Source organism: Tursiops truncatus, chromosome 16, assembly GCF_011762595.2.
Source record: "Tursiops truncatus isolate mTurTru1 chromosome 16, mTurTru1.mat.Y, whole genome shotgun sequence".
In the NCBI taxonomy this organism is placed as follows: Eukaryota; Metazoa; Chordata; class Mammalia; order Artiodactyla; family Delphinidae; genus Tursiops; species Tursiops truncatus.
In genome coordinates this window covers 34,788,083-34,813,150 of record NC_047049.1, presented here as the reverse complement: position 1 = coordinate 34,813,150, position 25,068 = coordinate 34,788,083, and the positions used below count along the sequence as shown (strand labels likewise).

Here is a 25,068-nt window from a genome sequence, read left to right as displayed (position 1 = left end):
TTCACTAGCTAATTTTATGAATATCTAGTAATTTGAAATTTTGAGAACTTAGAGAATATTTTAGTTTGAAAAGAGTACTTGGTTTTAAGTTTTGAATATATATAGAATTTGGAAGTATTTTTATATCTTATCAATTTCTAAGCGGTCTCATCACTAATGGCAGTCATTTTTGTGACCAAATATAGCTAGTCCTGAGTCTTTAATTTGGATGTCCCAGTGAGCCTAGAAGTCGTAAGCTATGTTCATAAGTCACTGATGGGTTTTTTAAAAATATTTCCATTGTTGAGTGGTTGGGACATTTAAAGGTACTAAAAGTTTCAGTTATATATTCTTCATCAAAAACTGTTAAGAAATGTTTTTTAAAGTTTGTTTTCATGGTTAGTATATTGTTGCTTAACTATAAAATCAAACTGAGTTAACTTAGCTTTATTTAAATTATACAGATGATACTTCAAAAGTTGACAAACCTAAAGTAGATGAAGAAGGTGATGAAAATCAAGATGATAAAGACTATCACAGAAGTGACCCACAAATTGCTATATGTCTAGATTGTTTACGAAATAATGGACAATCAGGGGACAATGTAGTAAAGGTGAGTGGACAAGTACAGTTGTTTTTTCCATGATCATTTATAGTAAACCTTTCATAACGTGTTGATGAATTTTCCTACTGTTTCAGAATGTTTGCTTTCAAATTTTTTATGATTTCACATTTTTTATTAAACAAATAGAATGTCATTCTCCTACAGTCTCTTACCTGCAAATAGCCAAGCAGTTGCTTACTTCAGGCTCCTGATTTCTAAACCTCACAACTGAACCGTCCTGGGTCACTGCCACCACCTAGTGGCCAATGAGGAGAATCACGCCTCTATTTCTCCTCTTTCAACCTCCTTTTATACCTTTGTTGGGAGTTCATATACACTGTTTTTCCCTTTTTAAGTGTAGTCACCAACTCAGACTCAGATCGTTTCATGTTGGGAAACATCCTCAACCTTTTATTCATCCTCTTCTGATTTTCTCTTTTGTTTCTCTGTTTTTATTTGCAATTCAAAAAAGCTATCCATGTCATGGCTAATACATTTTATGAACAACATAATTGGTTTTGATGGATGTCATAAAGTACCCGTGAACTTTTCCTTTACTTCCTCTGTGTGATCTGTAGGCCAGTGAGTTGAATTTTTTTTTTTTTTGCGGTACACGGGCCTCTCACTGTTGTGGCCTCTCCCGTTGCGGAGCACAGGCTCCAGACGTGCAGGCTCAGCGGCCGTGGCTCACGGGCCTAGCCACTCAGCGGCATGTGGGATCTTCCCAGACCGGGGCACGAACCCGTGTCCCCTGCATCAGCAGGTGGACTCTCAACCACTGCGCCACCAGGGAAGCCCAAGTTTTTTTACTAATACATTTAATTTTTTAAATGTATTTAAAAAATTCATTTAATGAATTTTTTACTAATACATTTAATGAAATTTTCCTGTCAGGAAGTTAAAAACAAAATTTTTCAACTCTGATTAAGTTTTCCCAGCATCTTGCAAAAAGAAATATGTATTAGCATAGTGATTCAATGAATATTTATCCACTATGTGGATATTAGTCAGTGAAGATGTAAATAATAAGTTTTTTCACTCAGGGACTTTTGGTTGGGTCTTATACACACAAACAGTTATAATACAATAAGGTATTTCATTTAGTTAAGAGAGGTTGGTTGGACAAGGCATGTATTAGAGTACAGCAGTATTTAGAGAAGTGGCCACTGTACCTATTTATCCTTCCAGGCTTCCCTATTGGCTTTTATGCTCTGGTGCAGCACCCTTTCCTTTTTGTCAGTCTTTTCATCAATTTTTAATAACTTTACATTTCTCTCTTATTCCCAGTCATTTCTGTAATCCTCTTTTGGGGATGTTTTTCTTAATAGAGATTATGATCATTCTTTAGCTCTCTAGTACATGAGTTATTATCTTGTAGTGAAAATTAAGTCAATAGAAAGGTGGAATATCTCTTCATAAATAAATGTGAAGTCTACTTCTCTGCAGGCTTTCTAGTATGAAAGTTATAAAACATTGCATTTTAGAAATTCATCTGAAAAATTAACTACCCCCTGCCTTGATATTCTTTTTGGCATCTTGGACGCTTTGCCATTCCAGTTGACTTTTTATCTTTTCACTCTTTCCTTTATAGACTTTTCTCCATCCTTCTACCTTCATTCTTAAAACCACTTTTACAGCCTACATGACATATACTGTGCTCCCCAATTCTCACCTTTTCTCTCTGGCCACTCCTATACTGTCTCCACTGACTCTACTTCTTCCTGTCTTCTGCTTTATATATGTGAGTATAGCTAATACCTAGTCCTCCACTCAATTATTCTCTCTCTACAGTCATCCTAGGAGGTCACTTCTATTTTTTGTGTTTTCAGCTATTCAAAGAACTTTCAAATCCCCCTTTCCAAACCTGCCATCTCTCCCAAGTGGAAGTATTATATCTAACTACTTTCAGTATCCTAGTTGGGAGTTTCACTAATACATAAAACTTAACACGTTTAAAGACAAATTTGTCATACTGTACTTCCACCTAAGTTTACTCCAAATATGCTGTTTCAGTTATCACTACCATCTTTTTTTTCTTTTTTAAGTTTTATTTATTTGTTTTTATTTAACACCTTTCTTGGAGTATAATTGCTTTACAATGGTGTGTTAGTTTCTGCTGTATAACAGAGTGAATCAACTATGCGTATACATATATCCCCATATCCCCTCCCTATCCCACCCATCTAGGTGGTCACAAAGCACCAAGCTGATCTCCCTGTGCTATGCAGCTGCTTCCCACTAGCTGTCTATTTTACATCTGGTTCACTACTATCTTTCAGCCAATCTTAGAAATTCAAAATCTTGGACGTTTTTTACCTTCTACCCTTCCCCTTCAACCAGTCATAAGTCCTGCAAAATTCCCCTCAGTCCGCTGCTGCTCACCTTATATCTAGATTTTTGAAAGTAGTCTGAACTGTTTCCTGTATCCTTAATTTCTTTTATTATGCAGGGCTGAGGCTTCAGCCTGCGTGTGTGCAAGCACTCATGGCCACTGTCAGGGTCAAGTAGTAGGCACTTTGGGCGCTGTGGGCCATATGGGCTTTGTTGCAACTACTCAGCTTGCTTATTTTAGCAGTAAAGCAGCCATAGACGATAGTGAACAAACTGGCTTGGCTGTGTTCCAATTAAACTTTACTAACGAAAATAGATAGCCAGATTTGGCTTGAGGGCTATGGCCATAGTTTGCCACATTCTAGAATCAAGTATTAACTCCTTGTGTTAGCATTCAAGCTCTTTCACTAACCCCTATCTTGATGAGTTTATCTTCCATTATTCCCATCAATGAATCTGTCTCTCAAGACACAGGATTATTGTCATTTATTTGTGAATACCAACATAAAAGTTGGCACCCATATTTGACAAAGGATTTGCATCCAGAATATATAAAGGCTTGTATTAAGAATATTTAAAACCCTCTAAAACTTTGAATAGTCCTTCCTTTTTGGCATGTTCTTCCCTGTTCTCACCACTGTCCTAGACTTCTGTCAAGACCCAAGAGACCTCTATTTTTTGTGACGTTTTTTCCACCTTAGTGAATCCCTTCTGAAATTCTAAGACTTGCATTTATTTATTAAATCAGCATTTATTGTGTTCCTAAAGGTACCAGGCACTGATATTGTCTTTTATCTTTTTTGGTGTGTGCTTTTTCCTTGAAACTGGATTACATACCGCTTAAAGACAGAAAAATTATGCCTGCATTCCTTTACAGCCTTCTCAACCATCTCATTCCTCTGTAGTAGGATGAGATTCTCAAATGTGGTGGTGTAGTAGTTGCATGTATGGTTTATACAGTATACCTACTTCAGTTCAAAAGTCAAGAGCAAGAAGGTAATGAAAATAGAAGAGTAAGGACTGCCAAACATTTGCTCCTCCATAAAAGCAGTGAAAAAACTGGCAAAAACTTTCAGAGTCAATTAGTAGGCCCTAAACTGTCACCTTTGGCTGACCTTGAGGCTCTGCACAAGCAGGAAGTGAAGACTTAGGCAGAATTGTCAACAACCTGGTTGAGTGTTGGAGGTGTGCCCCAAAACTCATATAGAGTCCCTCAGCAAAGACCAGGAGACTTAACTGGGTCCAGGTGTATAAGGAAATCTCTGTGCAGTTGTTAGCTGACCACTAGGTAGAAACTTCAGTGGCCACATACTGTAAAGAATACAGGCTTTACAGAATTAGTTTAGGAAAGTTGTTAAACAATGAGAAACAAGAAAAAGCCACAACAGCAATCCCTGAGGAGCAGGCAGGAGTTTGATTTCCAGTGTTAGTACATTATTTTAAATGTTCAGTTTTCAACAAAATATTATGAGACAGATAGAAACAAGAAAGTATAGCCCATATATAGGAAAAGAAGCGGTCAATAGAAAATGTCCCTGAAGATGCCCAGACACTGAACTTGACTAAATATACATTTTAAAATCATCCATTTAAGATATGTGCAAAGACTACAGTAATCAAAACAGTATGGTACTGGCACAAAAACAGAAATATAGATCAATGGAACAGGATAGAAGTCCAGAGATAAACCCACATACCTAGGGTCAACTAATCTGTGACAAAGGAGGCAAGGTATACAATGGAGAAAAGACAGTCTCTCCAATAAGTGGTGCTGGGAAAACTGGAAAGTTACATGTTAAAAAATGAAATTAGAACACTCCCTAACACCATACATAAAAATAAACTCAAAATGGATTAAAGACCTAAATGTTAAGGCCAAATACTATAAAACTCTTAGAGGAAAACATAGGTAGAACACTCTGACATAAATCACAGCAGTATCTTTTTTGAGTCACCTCCTAGAGTAATGAAAATAAAAATAAACAAATGAGACCTAATTAAATTTAAAAGCTTTTGCGCCGCAAAGGAAACCATAAACAAAATTAAAAGACAACCCACAGAATGGGAGAAAATATTTGCAACTGAAGCAACTGACAACGGATTAATCTCCAAGATACACAAACAGCTCATGCAGCTCAATATCAAAAAAAAAAAAAAAAAATGACCCAATCAAAAAATGGGTGGAAGATCTAAATAGACATTTCTCCAAAAAAGACGTACAGATGGCCAAAAAGCACCTGAAAAGATGCTCAACATCACTAATTATTAGGGAAATGCAAATCAAAACTACAATGAGGTATCACCTCACACCAGTCAGAATGACCATCATCAAAAAATCTACAAACAATAAATGCTAGAGAGGGTGGGGATGTAAATTGGTACATATATCTGGAGAGTACTGTAATTTGAAAAGATACATGCACCCTCTTGTTCACCACAGCCCTATTTACAATAGCCAAGACATCAAAGCAAATTAAATGTCCATCAGCAGAGGAATGGATAAAGAAGATGTGGTACGTATATACAATGGAATATTACTCAGCCATAAAAAAGCACAAAATAATGCCATTTGCAGCAACATGGATGGACTGAGAGATTATCATGCTAAGTGAAGTAAGCCAGAGAAAGACAAATATCATATGATGTCACTTATACGTGGAATCTAAAAAAAATGGTACAAATGAACTTATTTACAAAACAGCAATAGAGTCACAGATGTAAAAAACAAACTTATGGTTACCAAAGGTGAAGGGAGGGGGAGCAGCTAAACTAGGAAATTAGGATTAACAAATACACACTAACATATATAAAACAGATAGCTAATAAGAACCTACTGTACAGCTCAAAGAATGGCTATAGGTATATGTATAACTGATTCACTTTGCTGTACAGCTGAAACTAACAACACTGTAAATTAACTATAATCCAATAAAAAAAAAGTTTTAATATGCAAAGAACTAAAAGAAATTATACCTAAACATCTACATGAAAGTACAAGAACAATCTCACCACCTAGAGAATATTAATTAAAAGATAGAAATTATTTTTTTAAATGTTCTGGAGTTAAAAAGTGCAATAAATGAAATGAAAAATTAACTGAAGAGATTCAGTGGCAGATTTGAGTCATAGGAAATGAACCCCAAAACTTGAAGATAGATTGAGATTACGCAGTTTGAGGAACAGAAAGAAAAGTAATGAAGAAAAATGAGTGGATACCTGTAGGATAGCATCAGACTTACCAACATACACATAATGGAAGTCCCCAAAGAAGACGAGAAAAGGACAGAAAGTATATTTGAAGTTTTTGGCCAAAAACTTCCCAAATTTGATGAAAAACTTTAAATATCCCAGAAGTTCAACAAACTCCAGATATGATAAACTCAAAGAAATTCATAGCTAGACTCATAATGATCAAACTGTTAAAAGACAGAAAAATCTTGGAAGCAACAATAAAGAAGTGACTCATCAGTTACAAAGGATGTTCAATAAGGTTAGTAGCTGATTTCTCATCAGAAGCTATAAAGGCCAGAAGGCAGTAGGATGACATATGCAAAGTGCTGAAAGAAAAAAACCTGTCAACCAAGAATTCTATGTCCATCAAAAACTTACACCCTTCAAAAAGGAAGGAGAACTTAAAATACTGCCAGGTAAACAAAATGTAAGAGACTGTGTCACTACCAGACCTTCTCTGCAAATAATGAAGGGCGTCCTTCAGGCTTAAACAAAACGACACTTAGTACTCAAATCCACATTAATAAATAGAGACCACTAGTAAAGGTAACTGCACAGGTAAATATAAAAGGCAAAAGTAAAGTATGTTTTGTGTGTAAACTTTTTTTCTCCTATCTGCTTTAAAAGATGACTGCATAAAGCAGTAACTAAATTTATGTTAATGGGCACACTAAGTATAAAGATGTAATTTGAGACAGTAACAGCCGGGGGCGGGGGGAGCAGCTACATAGGAGCAAATTTTTCTGTGCTATTGGAATTAAGATAGTATTATTCCAGAGTAGACTGTTATAAATTTAGATGTCAGTTGTAATCTTCAGGGAAATCACAAAGAAAGTCACTTGAAAATACACAGTAAAAGAAATGACAAGGCAGTTAAAGAGGCATTTTGTAGTATATCATTTCAACACAAAATAAAACAGTAATTGAGAACCAGAGGAACAAAAAGGCCTAAGATACAACAGAAAACAAATTTTTTAAATGGCAGATATAAATCCTACCCTAACAGTAATTATCTTGAAATGGATTAAACTTTCCAGTTAAAGGCAAGTATTGGCAGACTGCATTAAAAATACATGATACAACTCTTATGTTGTCTGCAAGAGACATAGCTTAGGTTCAAAGACACAAATGGGTTGAAAGTAGGGGAATGGAAAAAGAAATACCGTGCAAACAGTAGCCAAAAGAGCAGGAGTGGCAATAGACTTTCAGACAAAAATTATCAGAAACAAAGAAGGACATTTTATAATGATAAAAGTGTTAATCCATCAAAGAAATATAGCAGTTATAAATATAAATGCACCTAACAACAGAGCCCCAAAATATACGAAGCAAAAACTGACGGAATTGAAGGGAAAAATAGACAATTCAACAACAATACCACTTTCAGTAATGGACTTCAATACCACACTTTTAATAATGGATAGAACAACTAGAAAGAAAGGTCAATAAGGAAACAGAAGATTTGAACAGCACCAAAACTAGCTAGACCTAATAGACATCTCTAGACTGCTGTACCCAACAACAGCAGGATACACATTCTTTTCAAGCTCATATAGAACATTCTTCAGGACAGACCTTATGTTAGGCTACAGAAGAAGTTTCAATAAACTTAAAAGGATTGAAATCATACAAAGTATATTGTCCAACCACAATGGAATGAAATTAGAAATCAATAACAGGAGGAAATGCGTCAAAATTCACGAGTGTGTGGAAATTAAGCAACAGAGTCCTTTATTAACAGTGTGTGAAAGAAGAAATCACAAGGGAAATTAGAAAATCCTTTGAGATGAATGAAAATGAAAGCACAACATGCCAAAACTGATGGGATGTGGCGAAAGCAGTGTTTAGAGGGAAATTTATACTTATGAAACACCTACATTAAAACAGAAGGAAGATCTCAGATTAATAACCTAGTCTTCTATCTTAAGAAACTAGAAAAAGGAAAAACTAGAAGTAGAAGAAAGCAATTAATAAAAAGATTTGATTGGGGAAAAATGAAAGAGAATAGAAAGGCAGCAAAGAAAGTTAATGAAACCAAATATTTGTTCTTTGAGAAGATGAAAATCAGCAAATCTTTTACTAGACAAAGAAAGAGGACTCAACTTACTAAAATCAGGAAAGAAAGAAGGGATGTTACTAGCAACCTTACAGAAATAGAAAGGATTACAAGAGAATGCTATGAAAAATAGTATGCCAACAAATTAGATAACCTAGATGAAATGGAAAATTCCTAGAAAAACACAAACTACCAAAACTGACTCAAGAAGAAATATTAAAATCTGAAGACCTATAACAAGCAAAGAGATGAAATAAGTAATTTAAAAGAAAAATGTTCCCGCAAAGCAAATCCCAAATGTTTAAGTAAGAATTAACACCAGTCTTTCATAAACTCTTCCAAAAGATAGAAGAGGAATACTTCCCAACTCATTCTGTAGGCCAATTATTACCCTGATACCAAAACCAAAGACATCACAACTTCTGTGCGTCAAAAGACACAATCAAGAGAGTGAAGGGCTTCCTTGATGGCACAGTGGTTGAGAGTCCGCCTGCTGATGCAGGGGACACGGGTTCGTGCCCCGATCCGGGAAGATCCCACATGCTGCGGAGCAGCTAGGCCTGTGAGCCATGGCTGTTGAGCCTGCGCGTCCGGAGCCTGTGCTCCGCAACGGGAGAGGCCACAACAGTGACAGGCCCGCGTACTGCCAAAAAAAGAAAAAAAAGAGTGGTGAAAAGGCAACCTACAAAATGGGAGAAAATATTTGCAAATCATAACTTTAGGGGTTTTTTTGTTTTCTTTAGACTTCCTTTTTTTTTTGAATTTTTTTTTTTTATACAGCAGTTTCTTAGTAGTTATCTAGTTTATACATATTAGTGTATACATGTCAGTCCGAGTCTCCCAATTCATCCCAACAACAACAACAACCCCCCCGCCGCTTCCCCCCCTTGGTGTCCGTACGTTTGTTCTCTACATCTGTGTCTCTGTTCCTGCCTTGCAAACCGGTTCATCTGTACCATTTTTCTAGATTCCACATATATGTGTTAACATACAGTATTTGTTTTTCTCTTTCTGAGTTACTTCACTCTGTATGACAGTCTCTAGGTCCCTCCACGTCTCTACAGATGACCCAATTTCGTTCCTTTTTATGGCTGAGTAATATTCCATTGTGTATATGTACCACATCTTCTTTATCTGTTCGTCTGTCGATGGGCATTTAGGTTGCTTCCATGACCTGGCTATTGTAAATAGTGCTGCAGTGAACATTGGGGTGCATGTGTCTTTTTGAATCATGGTTTTCTCTGGGTGTATGCCCAGTAGTGGGATTGCTGGGTCATATGGTAATTCTATTTTTAGTTTTTTAAGGAACCTCCATACTGTTCTCCATAGTGGCTGTATCAATTTACATTCCCCCCAACAGTGCAAGAGGGTTCCCTTTTTCCACACCCTCTCCAGCATTTGCATAACTTTAGGGGTTAGTATGCAGACTATATAAAGAACTCTGAAACTCAACAACAAAAATAAATAATCCAATTAAGAATTGGGCAAAGGGGTTAAATAGACATTTCTCTAAAGGTGATATACAAATGGCCAACAGGCATATGAAAAGATGCTCAATCAACATCACTGATTATCAGAGAAATGAAAAACAAAACCACAATAATATATCACCCTTTAGGATGGCTACTATCAAAAACAAAACAGAAAAAATAGCAAGGGTCAGTAAGGACATAGAGACATGGGAACCTTTGTGCACTACTGGTGAAATTGTAAATTGTGCAACCCCTATGGAAAACAATGTGGCGATTCCTTCAAAACCTAAACAGAGTTACCTTATGATCCAGCAATCTCATTTCTGGGTATATATGCAAAAGAATTGAAAGCAGAGTCTGGACACCCATGTTCATAGATGCACTATTCACAATAGCCAAGGAGGTGGAAGCGTTCCACATATCCATCAACAGATAACAAAATGTGGTGTATACAGTGGATACAGCCTTTAATCATTCAGCCTTTAAAAGGAAGGAAATCCTGTCATGTCCTACAACATGGATGAACTTGAGGACATTATGCTAAGTGAAATAAGCCAATCACAAAAAGACAGATACTATGTGATTCCACTTGAGGTATCTATTCAAATACATAAAAACAGACGGTATTATGGTGGTTACCGGGGCTGGGAGGAGGGGGGAAAAAGGAGTTGTTAGTGTAAGGTTTTCAGTTTGTCCCAGTGAAAAAATTCTGAAAATCTGTTTCACAACAGTGTCAGTATACACAACACTGCTCAAGTATACACTTAAAAACAGTTAAGATGGTAAGTTTTGTGTTCTGTGTTTTTTACCACAATTAAAATTGCAAAAAAAACTTTAGAAGAACGGAAAATTATGACGTTTTCTTCATGAATACAGATGCAAAAATCAACAAAATACTAGCCAACTGAATCCAGCAACATGTGAAAAAGGATTGTACATCATGATCAAGGTTGGTTCAATGGCGATATACCATATTACTAGAATAAAGGTGTGAAAACTACATAATCATCTCAGTAGATGAAGAGAAAGCATTTGACAAAATCCAGTACTCTTTCTTGGTAAAAACACTCAACAGATTATGACTAGAAGGGAACTGCCTCAACCTGAAAAAGGTATCTACAAAAAACCCACAGCTATCATCATAGTTAATGTTGAAAGCTTTTCCCCTTCGATCGGGAATAAGACAAGGATGTCTGCTTTCACCACTTCTATTCAACATTGTGCTAGAGTTTCTAGCTAGAGTAATTAGACAAGAAAACAAAACTAAAATCATCCAGACTAGAAAAGAAGTAAAACTGTTTCTGTTTGCACATGGTATGGTCTTGTATATAGAAAATCCTTAGGAGTCCACAGAAAAAGTATGTTAGCGAGAAAACAAGCTTAGCAAGGTTACAGGATACAAGAACTAGGAATAAATGGGGAATGTACAGTCCAAAAATGAAAGTTAAAAAAGTGATTTCATTTTACAGTAGCATCAGAAAGAATAAAATACTTAGGAGGAATATGTTTAACCAAAAAAGATGTAAGATCTGTGTACTGAAAACTACAATACAGCAAAAGAATTTAAGAAGGCCTCAATAGATGGGAGGGCATCCCATGTTTCTGAATTAGAAGACTTACTTAATATTGCTAAGATGGCAGTCCTACCCAAATTGCTCTTCATATTCAATGAAAATTCTAACCAAAATTCTAACTGCCTTTTATGGAACCTGGAATAGTCAAAAACACTCTAAAGAACAAAAACATGGAAGGACAATTTCAAAACCTGCTTCAAAGCTCTAGTAATCAAGACAGTGTGATAACTGGCATAAGCGTAGGCATAAATGAGTGAAACAGAATTGAGATTCAGAAATAAATCCATATATCTATGATGAGTTTATTTTCGACACGGGGCAAAGTTAATTCAAGGAGAAAGAATAATCTTTCAACCAGTGATGCTAAAAGAACTGAATATCCATATGTAAAAAATGAACTCGGATCCCTGCCTCATGCTATGTACAAAAATTAATTCACAACGGCCCAAGCACCTAAGTGTAACAGCTGAAACTATAAAACTCTTAGAAGAAAACATAGGGATAAGTTTTCATGACCTTGGATGTTGCAGTGGATTCTTAGAGGCGACACCATCAGGACAAGCATCAAAAGAAAGATAAATTAGACTATCAAAATTAAAAACTTTTGTACATCAAAGAACACTGTCAAGAAAGTGAAAGGCAACCTGCAGAATGGGAGAAAGTATTTGCAAATCACATGTATGATAAGCCTTTGTATCCAGAATGTATAAACTGCTTTTACAAGTCAACAACAAAAAGCTAATCTTTTTTTTTTTTTAAGTGGGCAAGGGATTCGAATTGTATATTTTCGGAGAAATGTCTGATAGCCAATAAGCACATTAAAAGATCCTACACATCATTAGTCATTAGGGCTATGTAAATAAAAATCACCATGAGGTACCACTTCACATCCACTAGGATGGCTATAATTTTTAAAAAAGGAATGGGTAGAATGTGGAGTAATTGGAACCCTTATACATTACTGATGGGAAGGTGAAGTGCTGCAGCTGCTGTGAAAAAGTTTGGCAGCTCCTCAAAAAGTTTAACAGAGTTACCATATGACCCAACATTTCCACTCCTGAATACATGCTCAAGAGAATTGAAAACACATGTTCACACAAAATCTTGTACATGAATGTGCATAAGAACATTATTTGTAATAGCCAAACAGTGAAAACAGCCCAGATGTCCATCAACTTATGAATGGATAAAATGTGATAAATCTACCCATTGGAATAGTAGTCAGCTATAAACTGGAATTAAATACTGATACATGCTACAACCTGTACAACATGAATGAACCTTGAAAACATTATGCTAAGTGAAAGAAGCCAAACACATATTGTATGATTCCATTTATATGAGATGTCCAGAATAGGCAGTTCCATACACACAGAAGGTTAGATTAGCAGTTGTCAGGGTCTGGGGACAGGGAAGAATGAGTAGTGACTGCTAGTGGGTGTGGAGTTTCTTTGGGGGTGATGAAAATGTCCCAGAACCAAATAGTGGTAGTGGTTGCACAGCCTCACGAATATACTAAAAACTACTGAATTGTATGCTTTAAATAGTGACTTCTGTAGTGTTTGAATTATATTTCAATTTTTTTAGAAGTCAAAAAAAGTCAAGCTTGACAATTGGGTTAGCTGGTGGAGATACTAACCATATCATTCTGAAGATGAGAGAAGAAACATTGTAAGGTGTTTGGGCTTAAAAACAAACAAAAAAATCCAATAATCATTATCACAAGAACTAGAATTTGTTGAAGTGTGTCCTAGAACTGGAAGCCCATCTAACTTGTGACATGGACCACTATCTGACTTCAGATCTAGTCTTTATAACTCTTCTAAAAACAAAGGGATAAAGAGTAAAAAAAAAAATGCCTCTAGGGTAACCACCTTAGAAGCAGAAAGGAGCCTTTTTGGAACTGTTCCTCTTCTGGCCTGAGTCAGAAGGGACCGGTTAAAAGGCAAGGGGATTGTTCCATGAAAGGGGAAGTTAACATTCTTCGAAACACAAACCAAATCTTTTCCATATATTACTTCTTCAAATATACAGGTGTGCTAGAATGTTGATCCCCTCAGGGCAGCAGAGCAGGATCTGGGCTACACATCCACTGCCCCAGGGGTCTCCCTTTTAACCCCGCTGTGTGTAGTACGAATGTTTCCATTTCCTATGTGTGTCATGAAATGAAATGGTTAGGGAAGAAGCACTGCTCTTAGGGTCATCTCTTTAAGGTTCTCCCCACCTGCCTTATCATCGTGTACTGATCGCCCTTAATTGTCATTGCCCCTCTTAAAATATGTCAGCTACTTTTCAGAGAGCTATACAGCAGTTCCCAAGTGCACTTAGCTAGGAAACAACAAGGTTAATTTGGTGTAGTTATATTTTTATAGAGAGAGAATGCATAATTGTTATATTTTTATTTCCAACGTACTTACAAATCAAATATTAAATAATCCAAGATGGAATTTTGTTAGCGATCGATGTCAAACCTTATTGGATTATAAATTCCAGAAATAAGCTTTTGCCTACTTTTTAAAATCTTTGCTCTTCTGACATCTCTATACTTACTAATAATTTTGAGAAGGTTATAACTAATGACGCCAGGTCATTTCTGCAGGTTCTTTCAACGTTAGACTTCCTCACAGATAAGAATGCACTTAAAGGGTCTTCCAGTACCTTCACATTATTCTCTGACTTAACTGGGACCTATGAAACATGCTAACAATTATTTATAAGCTGTTTAGAGCAAGAAAACAGATAGGAAACCTTGATGAGGTTGAGATGATGTGAGCAGATAACAGAGAATGTCTATGTGTGTATCTATCACTTTGTTTTCATGCTGACTAGAATGTCAGTCTTCCCATTTGAAATGGGTAGAATACGTCTTGCTTTAGATGTGACTTTTAACTTGTTTTCTTTTAATGGATACTTTACCATCTGAATTGTGATCAGGTGTCATTTGTAGGTTAGTTTCTGTTGGTCTTGGCTGGGAAATATATTTTGCTAGGAATATATTTTGACTGGATAGTTCTACTTTTTGACTTAGTGAATTAAAGAACATCTCCAAATTGTTGACCTAATTTCCTAAACATAAGTAGAAGTAACACTTTATACCTTCAAAAAATTCAGTTGGGGGCTTCCCTGGCGGCGCAGTGGTTGGGAGTCCGCTGGCCGACGCAGGGGACACGGGTTTGTGCGCCGGTCCAGGAAGATCCAACATGCCGCGGAGCGGCTGGGCCCGTGAGCCATGGCCGCTGAGCCTGCACGTCCGGAGCCTGTGCCCCGCAGCGGGAGAGGCCACAGCAGTGAGAGGCCCGCATATCGCAAAAAAAAAAAAAAAAAAAATTCAATTGCTGGGTTTTGTTTTTGGTTTAGTATTGATAACTTTTAAGGTTTGGGAATATAGTTTTGTTTCACAAATTGGTTCATGTTTATCATGTCTGCAACCTCATTTTGACTCATTTTGGGTGTCCATTCTAGATTGGTTCTTATATTTTAGTGATGTTCAGCCTTAATGAATGAATTAGTACTGCTAACGAAATGCAAAAAATCAAGGCATGTACAACATTGTTTTTCCAGTAAAGTACTGCCACAGCCCATCAGACACTGACTGGGCATATTTCTTCCCAACCAAGAGTTCATACTACACGACTTCTAGTTGGTGGGGATCTTGTGGCCTAACTGGCTTCTCTCTGTTGAACCCGAAGTCTCCTCAGAGCCCCATTTGAAATCACTGCTTTAAAAAAAAAAAAAAATTTTATGTTTGACGGTTTTTTTAATGTGCCTAATTCTTTCAAAAGTGACAGAATATTTTATATGCTTTTTGTGACTTTATTTTCAATTAACCTCATGATGTATTCTTTCCCAAAAGGTTTAGAGGAATGCAGATTGCATGTTTGCAAGGATTTTCCTAGTACACAATGATGGTACATGATATTCTTGAAGAATATCATCTAAGTACCCAAGAATTAGGAACATTTTTACTCACAAGTACTAAAGAGCTCTAAATTGAAACATTTTCAGAATACATCTTGAAAATACTCAAAATGATAGTGGAAATGACACCTGTAGTGTTATTAAAAGCGAGGTAAAATATTTTCATTAGTAATCTTTATTTCCTTTAGGGTTTAATGAAGAAATTCATTCGGTGTTCTACACGTGTAACTGTGGGAACGATTAAAAAATTTCTAAGTTTAAAACTAAAACTTCCAAGTTCTTATGAGGTAAGTTAATAATCTAATCTTGATCATTTTGATAATTCTAATCTGAAGTAAAATTCTAATAAATTAATTTTGTGGAAACTTTGGTTACTTTCATGTTAAAAATTTTTGGAATGTAATATTCTATTTCTGTAATCTGTGTTTTTGAATTTAACGTCCTGACTAAAACATGATACTAATAAACCTAACGTTTTATGATTAGAGGAGATATTTAAATAACATTAAGTATTCTTGAAATAAATATCCCAGCTAAATGGATACTTTTTTTTTTAATGCCAGCATGCTTTATGGTATGTCTTTTTCTTTCAATCTGAGACCTTTCAATCCATTTTAATGAATTCTTCATAGACTTCTTTTTCAGAATGTAAAACATTGTCTTTTTATCAAAGGGATTTTGTAATGTTCATTTAGTTCTGTAACATGCAAAAATGATATTTGCTTAGACCTAAGTAAAACCAACATACTGCATCTGCATACATGTAGTCTACTAGTTTCTTACAGAAGTCAGTTGCCCTGGTGTTGATCACTGTACAGCTTGTAATGTGTGCAGTGTTAGAGAATGTTTATGACCCTATAGCTCTGGCTATCCCTTACAAGGAGATGTGGCTACCATTTCTCACCTGCCCAAACGGCAGTCTTGCAACTTGTGTCAATTTCCTCTTCCCCCCCTTTGAGTTCCTCTAGTCGCATCTAAAACAACTAAAGATCGAGGCTAGCTTCCAGTATAAACAGAGACATCAAAGGAAAAATAGTTTTTCAGGCTTATGTACAATAGTATTCATATGAACAGTCATAGTAGAAATTAAACAGGATTTGAACATAGGTATTGACAAGTATTAGGTCTGTATTTTGAGGAAACCTCTGAACCTGACCTTATTTTAAAATGTCTTGCAGATGACTAATTAATCTATGGATTAAGAATTCTTATGTGTTTGGTCCTATAAAAAAATTTCCAGAGATAGTAACTTTTACATTAGGAAAAAAATTGTGAATGTTAAAGCCATATGTACTTGATAAAAAGTAAAAGAAAAAAAAAGATTTATAGATATAAACACAGTGAAATAGAAAATGAAATTGTTTTTATAATTTGGTTTTGTTCTTTATTCTCTTCTGGCAAAATACCACTTGCAGTTTTATTTCCTTACTTTCAAGTGTGACTCATTGAGTTATTTTCTAGTTTTCAGGAAGTTGTTAGAGCTGAGAGAACTGTTGCTCTCATACAGTCTTACCGCTGGCACTTACTACATACATTTCTCTGTAGACTTTTCTATAGAAAGGATGGAAGGGGGAGAAACTGAATTCACTGACATCTCCTTATCTATCCCAATGCAAAGAACTTTCCCTATGATTTTTAGTAATATTTACTGTTCCCCCCTTATTTTGCTGCCCCACATGTGAGGGGATGATTTAATGACATTCCTAACAGCTGAAGCGTCTGTAACAGCACTGGTAACTGGGGCAGGATGGTTTGGTTTTCAAATGACAATAATGGAAGCTGCGTACCTAGTTGGGAATTGCATCCTAAGTAAGTCCCTTTACCTCTTTGCTTATGAATTTATTTTACAGGCAAGATAAAGAAAATGAAACTATCTACTTTGTTCTTTTAAAAACAAAATGGTGTCTGAAAAACATTCTGAGGTCCATTTAAGTCACCATAAATCATCCAAAAATCAATATAATTTAGCTAATAATTTATCTAGTACAATTGGAACTATACTCATTTTAGACTTAAAGTTCAAAACTCCAGTCTCTGTCTAGCCAGACAAGAATTATTTAAAAGCCATTCTTCCTCCTTTCCATACTTTAAATCCTATCAGTTTGCTTTTAATCTCTAGAAAACCGAAATGTTTTATTTATAGGGATCTATAATAAATGCTTGTTTAATGATGCTTTGTTGAATTCGTAAATCACAGCCACAGCTCCTGTGGCCTTGCTAAGGACTGGGGGCAGCAGGGGTTGCTGGTGGCTGCAGCTCTAGAGCAAAAGTGAGCACTGATAAGTATGACCCTTTTTTGAAGTTCCATACAAGGTGGGAAGACGGCCTGGTAAATGTTATGCAGTTTACCAGCTAAGCAGAGCAGAGAGGTGGAGAGCCCTGGGAGATGCAGGCCTGTGGCCTGGTCCTAATTGTTCTGTCAGCTTGAATGCCTTGAAGCCCCCAAAAATCATGTATCCATATGCATTCATTTACCCGCTGCAAATATAAACTAATGCAGAGGAGGAAAGCAGCTCCTTCAAATGAGAGATGAATTCATAAGCCACATGTGCCATGAGGAATTGTAAGGTTTCCACAACTTCTTCTCATTCAGTAAGAAATCACAGAAATATGTCTCAATCTCAAAGGCTGCACAGAGACATAGACTAAGAAGGTTCACATTGCGTTTCAAAATTAGGTGATGAACCTGAGATAGAGGTATGTGGGACAAGACAGCCAGTGATTCATGTTAATTATATCTGAATTGTTAATACCTATGAGATGAGGCCGTGCTTTTAATAGAAAGATCCAGTGTTCTTCTCAAATAATGGACACTACTTCTATTTTGATATAAGTATTTGAATCTTTTTTGAAATTTGGGAAAAAAATGTAAAACACTTACGAATTGAGAATTATTTATGTTAATGGATCTGTAACTATTCTTTTTAAAGTTGGATGTGCTGTGCAATGGTGAAATTATGGGGAAGGATCATACTATGGAGTTCATCTACATGACAAGATGGCGACTAAGAGGCGAAAACGTAAATTGCTTTTATATACCTACGTGTATATTTAGTTCTTTACCATTATGTTATTCAAATTTAACAGTTAGACACTTTAAAAAAAAAAAAAAAAACTAGCTTGGGAAAGAAGAAACTGGTTCCTCTTATTGTTTCTCAGCTACTCCATGATAGTTGGTCCCAAGTACAAGGCCGAGATCTGTGTTAGATGTGGTTTTGTTATATTTAAGGTAAGTTTAAAACATCAGTTTGAATATGTTCAGAACTCAGCTAACCTAGAGACGGAGGAGATAGCACTTACATTTTTTTAAACCCCAGTAAATTATGGGAACTTTTAAGTTCTGCCCTGACTAGTATGTTTAATGGTTAAGATATTTTTTGTTTGTGGTAGAGGAAACAGATAGGGTAGAATCTAGATAATCTTTTTTTCAGGTACCAACTTTACATTGAAAGTATAAAATCGGACCGAAGGGTAAGTGAGTTTGCAGTGGTTTCTGATGCCAGAATTAGATTGCCGTGCCTTAGGCCCCAGGCAATATGGGAGAGATGATTAAAAGGAGGAAACTAAGAAAATTTTTTTAAAAACTCAAAAGGAGTTTGTATTTTGAACTATATCTTTGATTAGGTTAATTAGAAGGTTCAGGTGTATTTTATCTGAGTTATATGTCACATTGATATCAGGGAAATTTGAGGGGCTAGGGACTGTAAGGCTGGTATGTAGCAGTAAGGAATACAGTAGTAATTATAAAAAACACAAAATTAAGAAATGCAGCCTCACCCAATTACGGTGGCTCAAAAACATACTTATGTTGAATGTAAACATCTATGGAACTTTTTTTTTTTTCAGAAGAACTGTCTTGGTATGATAACAATAATAAATGAAGCACGTAACTTCTTAATTCAGAATTTTTTTCCGTTCACATCCCACTTGGATGACGCCTTCCTTGTGAGGCTGAGTTCTCGTGACCAGGAGGAATAAGTTATGTTCTAGTCCCAGCCACCAACTGGTTGTGTGCCTTGAGGAACTCATGAAACCTCTCTAGGGCTCCTTTTTTTTAAATTCTAATTGTCTTTGTATTTGGTAAATTACTACTTGCCTATGACATTTTATATATTTTTTACTGGTTCTACATACATCACTCTCATTTAATCCATCTAACCAGAATGTTTTGGGTACCAAGTACAGATTACAGAGGTAGTCAGTTCTCTTGCCTGGCCCTGCTGGGGCCTAAATATTGTGATATTACACATAATAGTAATACCACAATATTGGTATAATTTGAGCTTTCTTTGATAGTTCACTGGACACTTCAGTATGTGTTAGTGCTTGATATCATCATTATGAATAGGTTTGCCTTAAGGTTGGAGAGCTGTAACTCATCATCCACTGCAAGACATCTACTGATACTCACTTGTCCTTCACCAGATCCCTTCCCAGAGGTCTCCCACACTGCCAGTTATTTTAATGTCATAGCATGGAAGAGCTAATTCATAGAAATTGTTATTAATAAAGAGAAACCAGTCTTCACTACAGTTACGCTTCTGATTACACATTTCCGAATAGTTTAAATTCCCTGGTTAAGGCATAGTTTAATAAAAATTAGTTCAGAAAAATGGTTTAGTACCTTATTTCTATTCGGGTAAAAACAACCAATAAATAGAAAAAATGCCACATTTTATACTTAGTACAACAGTAAAGAAATAGCCCGTTTCATTTTTTTGGCATGACAACCCTGTTTTTTGTGTGTTCTCCTCCTCTAAACCTGTTTCTCCCTCAGCCTTCACATTCTCATCAGTTCCAAGATTAATAGTTCCATTTTTCCAGTTTCTCAGACCCAAATCCCTAAAGTCAGTCCTGATTAGTTTCATCCATCCTTAGCAAATTCTTTGACCTCTACCGTCAAAATACAGTAATGAGAATCCAGTTACATCTTATCACCTCCTCTTCTGTCACTCTGGTCCAAGCCACTGTCACTCTTCTCCAGAATTTCTATAAAAGTCTCTTAACTGGGCTCCATGCTTCTACTCTTTTTTTTTTAACGTCTTGAATTTCTCACAGCTGTATCTTTTAGTTTTTTTTTTACATCTTTATTGGGGTATAATTGCTTTACAGTGGTGTGTTAGTTTCTGCTGTATAACAAAGTGAATCAGTTATACCTATACATATATCCCCATATCTTCTCCCTCTTGCATCTCCCTCCCACCCTCCCTATCCCATGCTTCTACTCTTGCTGCCACCTGTGCCCCCTCCCATCTTCACCCAACACAGCAGCCAGAGTGACCCTCTTAACACAAGTTAGAACATGTCGCTTCTGTGCTCTAAATTATCCCGTACCATCTAATGGCATTTAGATAAAAGCCAAAGTCCTTCCAGGGACCTATAGATGGTGGACCCCACACAGTTTTCCCCAAAGACATCTTTGCTCTTACCCTTTGCTCCCTCCCTCTCACACTTCACTGGCCTCTGTGTTTGTTTCCTCTAACATGCCAGGCTTGCCCTTGCCTCCCCAAATATCCACCTAACTTGTTCCCTTTACCCCCTTCACCCAGAGAATTTTGCTTCTACATCCCCTCCTCAGTGAGGCCTCTGACTTCCGTTAATAGTCCAACCCCTCTGCTGATCTGGCACTCTTAACCCCTTGTCATGCCTTGCCATTCTCCACAGTATTTCATCCCGTCACTATACCTCTTCTGTATGTTTATTGTTTGTCCCCAACTAAAATGTAGCCTGAGGGCAGGGATGATTATTTGTTCACTGCTCAGTCTCCAGCACCTAAAGCAGTGCCTGGTACAGATACTCAGTAAGTATTTGTTTGAAGAGTAAATTGAATGAAAGTTTTGTCTTTTATAAGGTAGTAGTTAGGCAAAATATAGCTTAAAGGTCATTTTGTTTATTTCAGTCTGTTTCCCGTTTGTTTTCTGTTAAACAAATTTTAAATTTTTGCTCATGTTCCAGTTAATTATGAGTTATTATAATTGATGAATTCTGACAGTTGGAGTGAATGGACAAACTAACAATAAAACAATTCTTTCTTGATTAAGCCCCTTCCAGCATATTTATTGCAGTCACATCCTTTCCCATCTGTACCCTTCATTCCCAGCAAGATGCCAGATTGTCTGAAAAGCTCTCGTTACTGTCTCTACTGGCATTGCTAACTGGCTGTGTCTTGGGCTGGGGTCGGCATATTTCCTAAACTAATGACCGCCTTATGGTTCTTTCACTTACTTCTGATACTTTTTTATATTAAACATTTTAATCTACCTGGGATTTGTTCATTTACACACACACACCCCTACAACAAGGCTAAGACTCTAAAACTTATTCTAAGAATTTTTTGCCAGAAATAGTTTATTGAATAATTCATACTTTGCCTCATTGTTTTGAGATGTCACCGTTATCTGTGCATATGTATCTAGACATGTGTACACATGCAGATGTGTATATCTATGTTCCCGGACCTTGTTTTGTTCTTCTGAGTAGGGCTTAATCCTACACCAGCATTGCACATTACAGCTTTTATAAAAATCTGATCACATAACACCCCTATCTAAAACTCCTCAATTGTCCATTTTCTTTGGGATATATTTAAATAAAGTCCAAACTAACTTAAAAGGAAAATAGTTGGGCCTTCTAGGTTACTTTATGATGTCTATCAGCATCTGTTAGGAAAAAGCTCATTTTTTTTTTTTTTTAAATTGTGTTGGCTAGTTTTCCCCCTTTATTGTTTAGGTGAGCTTGAGAATGGGATTGTGATTGGCATTGTATTAAATTTCTTGATTGACTTGGCTGGCATTTGCAGTCTTTTATTCTGTTTGGTGCTGTGGGATGCCCTCTGAAGTTCTGGACTCTTCTCTGTGCCTCTGAGTAGAGTCTGTGGTTTTCTTCCCTCTTCATGTTGGATGCCACCTCTGCCTTTCTGGGTCTTTTACCTCAGGCAGGATCCCCCGTATTCAGATCACCTCTTGGCCTTGTCCTCTTGCTAGACTCCTGGGGGGAACCTCGGGGAGTCAGTTTTGCCTCCACTTCTCAGGAGCAGGACATTTCTGCCTGTGCCACACAGCATCTGGGCCACTCCTCCCCTTTATCCTGGGACGGTTTCACTTCAGGCTCAGCCTGCTTTCTGTCCTCTGTGCTCTTTCTGGATCCTTGTCTTCATTGTGATTTTTTTTTTTTTTTTTTTTTTTTTTTTTTTGCAGTACGCGGGCCTCTCACTGCTGTGGCCTCTCCCGTTGCGGAGCACAGGCTCCGGACGCGCAGGCTCAGCGGCCATGGCTCACGGGCCCAGCCGCTCCGCGGCATGTGGGATCTTCCCGAACCGGACCAGGGCACAAACCCGTGTCCCCTGCATCGGCAGGCGGACTCTCAGCCACTGCGCCACCAGGGAAGCACATTGTGATGCATTTTTGAAACTTTTATCTTTAGGAATCAAATATCCAGTCAAACTTAGCTAAGTCCCAGAAATTTTTCAGTTCATAACAGTATTTGCACCTCAAGATTGGTGTTCATCTTTTGCTTATTAGTGGGAGAAAATGTACCTTTTTTTAAACCATTGCTTCGCAAACTTTAATGCAAATCACAAAACACCTGGGGAGTCTTGGTAAAATACAGATTCTGATTCAGTAGTTCTGGGGCGAGGACAGAAATCCTGCATTTCTGACAAGCTCCCAGGCGTTGTCTGTGCACCTGATATTTGGGGCCACGCTTTGAGTAAGATGATTTTAGGGGACATGATCCATGACCACTGACCTGCCCTGTAGTTTCCACATCCGTAAATTGAGGTGTAGAATTGAAGAATTAGACCTCAGTTTGGAAGGGACTTAATCGCCAATCTAATTACATGGATTCTGTTTATAATATCCATGCAGTGTTCATCACATTTTTTGAAACATAAATGGGATCATACGTATTGTTTTGCAGCTTCTTTTTCTCATTTGTTAATATGTCTTGTGGCGAATCAGTAAATTTTATAATAATTATTTGTAACAAGTTGATAGTATTCCACTTGTGTGGCTGTAGCATAATTTGATTAATATGCTCGTTTGATTTGACTCGTTTAGATTTTTTTCAAATATCTTGACATTACAAACAATGCTGTGTTCCAGTGTATATATCCTTTTGCATATGTGGAAGCATATTTATTGGCTAAATTCCAGATGTGGATTTACAGCAGAGTATGCATGTTTTAAATTTTGATAGGTACTGATAAATTGTCCTCTAAAAAGTTTTTAGCAGTTTATAGTCATACCAGTAATGTATGAGTGCCCATTTTCTGATACCCTCACCAACACTTCATATTTTCAATTTTGTATTTCTTGTGTGAAGTTTCTTTCCATATCCATTGCCCCTTTTTTCCATTGTGAACTTTATCTTTTTCTTACCGGCTCCTAGGAGCTCTTTATGTATTCTGGATATTCATCTTTTATTATGTATTTTGCAGCTATTTCCTCCCTGTTGTATCACACTGCATAGTTTTGCCTCAGTTTTTTGGTCCTTAAAATTGGGGTAATAATACCTATCTTGAAAAATTTTAGTAAGAATTAATGAAATATTATATAATAAGGTACTTAGCAGAGTGCCAGACATAATAAATGTTATTTTATTAATAGCTTATGTATGTTTGCTTTCATTATTATTATAATTCTCTCCTCCTACACTTAGTCTCATGTCTGCAAACTAACTGTTAATATCTCTGTCTCTTCAGCCTCAGCTTTCACCATGAACTCATGTTCTTCCTGCTTACCTTTCCTTGGGTAGGTTGAGTACCTACTCTCAGGATTCCCCCTTTTCCCAGATAATCCTGGTTGGTTTTATCTCTTCCAACAACCCCCCCGCCAGTCCCTACCTAAAGTTACTGCACCACGTTTGCCTTGCTTTGCTTTCTTTGCATTACCAAGCAATTTTAGGAAAAGCAAACATCTACCTTGACTGATACCAGAGATTAATAGGAAACAAAACAAAAACAAAAACAAAACAAAACAGTGAAATTTGCCTCTTTCTACCCTCTTTACTTGTTAAATGCTATTTGGGACTTGCATAGTTAGGCAAAGTCTGGTAGGCCGCAGTGTGGGGAGTCTTCAGAGAGAAGGGGGAAGGTTGTCAACGATAGCAGTGCTGGGTGTGTCTTACAGCATGTTGATGAGCCCAGTACAGAAATTCAAGGACTAACTTCTAGGGAAAAAATTGCTAAAGTCTTCCAGGAAATGGAAAATATCTAAAATTTTATTTTTAAAGCTACCAGTATATTTGTTTTAATAATTGCTTATTTAAATATTCTTCCAAAGTATATTTTAAAAACCTGCTCTGGGATGTTAGATTTATCCTGGTTAATTTGTATCTCACTTTTTTTTTTTTTTTTTTTTTTTTTTTCAATACGCGGGCCTCTCACTGCTGTGGCCTCTCCCGTTGCGGAGCACAGGCTCCAGACGCGCAGGCTCAGCAGCCATGGCTTACGGGCCCAGCCGCTTCGCGGCATGTGGGATCTTCCCAGACCAGGGTATGAACCCGTGTCCCCTGCATCGGAGGCAGACTCTCAATCACTGCGCCTCCAGGGAGGCCCCATATTTTTAATCTTTTTTTTTCTGTTTTGAAGAAGTACACGATGTTGAATTCATATATGCATAATTTTAAAGTGTGTTATGTTTCATAATTCCATTACAGTTCAATGTTTATGCTTAATAAGGGTTCAGGATAATATTGAAAAATCAAGATTTGGGAATGATTTTTTAAATATGAATGGTTAACCATTAAAAGATGGTAGATTTAGAAATGAATCTACTCACTGGTTTAAAAATATGTTAATTCATTGATTTACTCATAAAACATTTGAGTGGCTGCCGTGTGCCAGTTCTGTGCCTTAGCTCTTAAGATTGCAAATATGAATAAGATTCAGACTCAAAGAGCTCA

The 25,068-nt window shown here is 36.8% G+C and overlaps 1 protein-coding gene across 10 annotated transcripts in view; it reads left to right on the top strand.

Moving 5' to 3' along the window:
- Positions 1–25,068, top strand: part of PCGF5 (polycomb group ring finger 5) — a 114,722-nt gene that overhangs the window by 76,863 nt on the left and 12,791 nt on the right. For 6 of the 10 annotated variants that reach the window (XR_012326991.1, XR_004522662.2, XR_004522661.2 and 3 more), the window contains exons 6-8: positions 444–592; positions 15,354–15,452; positions 18,096–18,185. Coding sequence is in view for 7 of the 10 variants with exons in the window: in XM_033842600.2 (XP_033698491.1) it covers positions 444–592; positions 15,354–15,452; positions 18,096–18,185 (338 nt within the window). In the remaining 3 variants the exon portion in view is untranslated. Of the gene's footprint in view, positions 1–443; positions 593–15,353; positions 15,453–18,095; positions 18,186–22,361; positions 23,771–25,068 lie in introns of those variants that run through there. The other 4 variants (XM_073794203.1, XM_073794204.1, XM_073794205.1 and 1 more) reach the window with 1 other exon arrangement.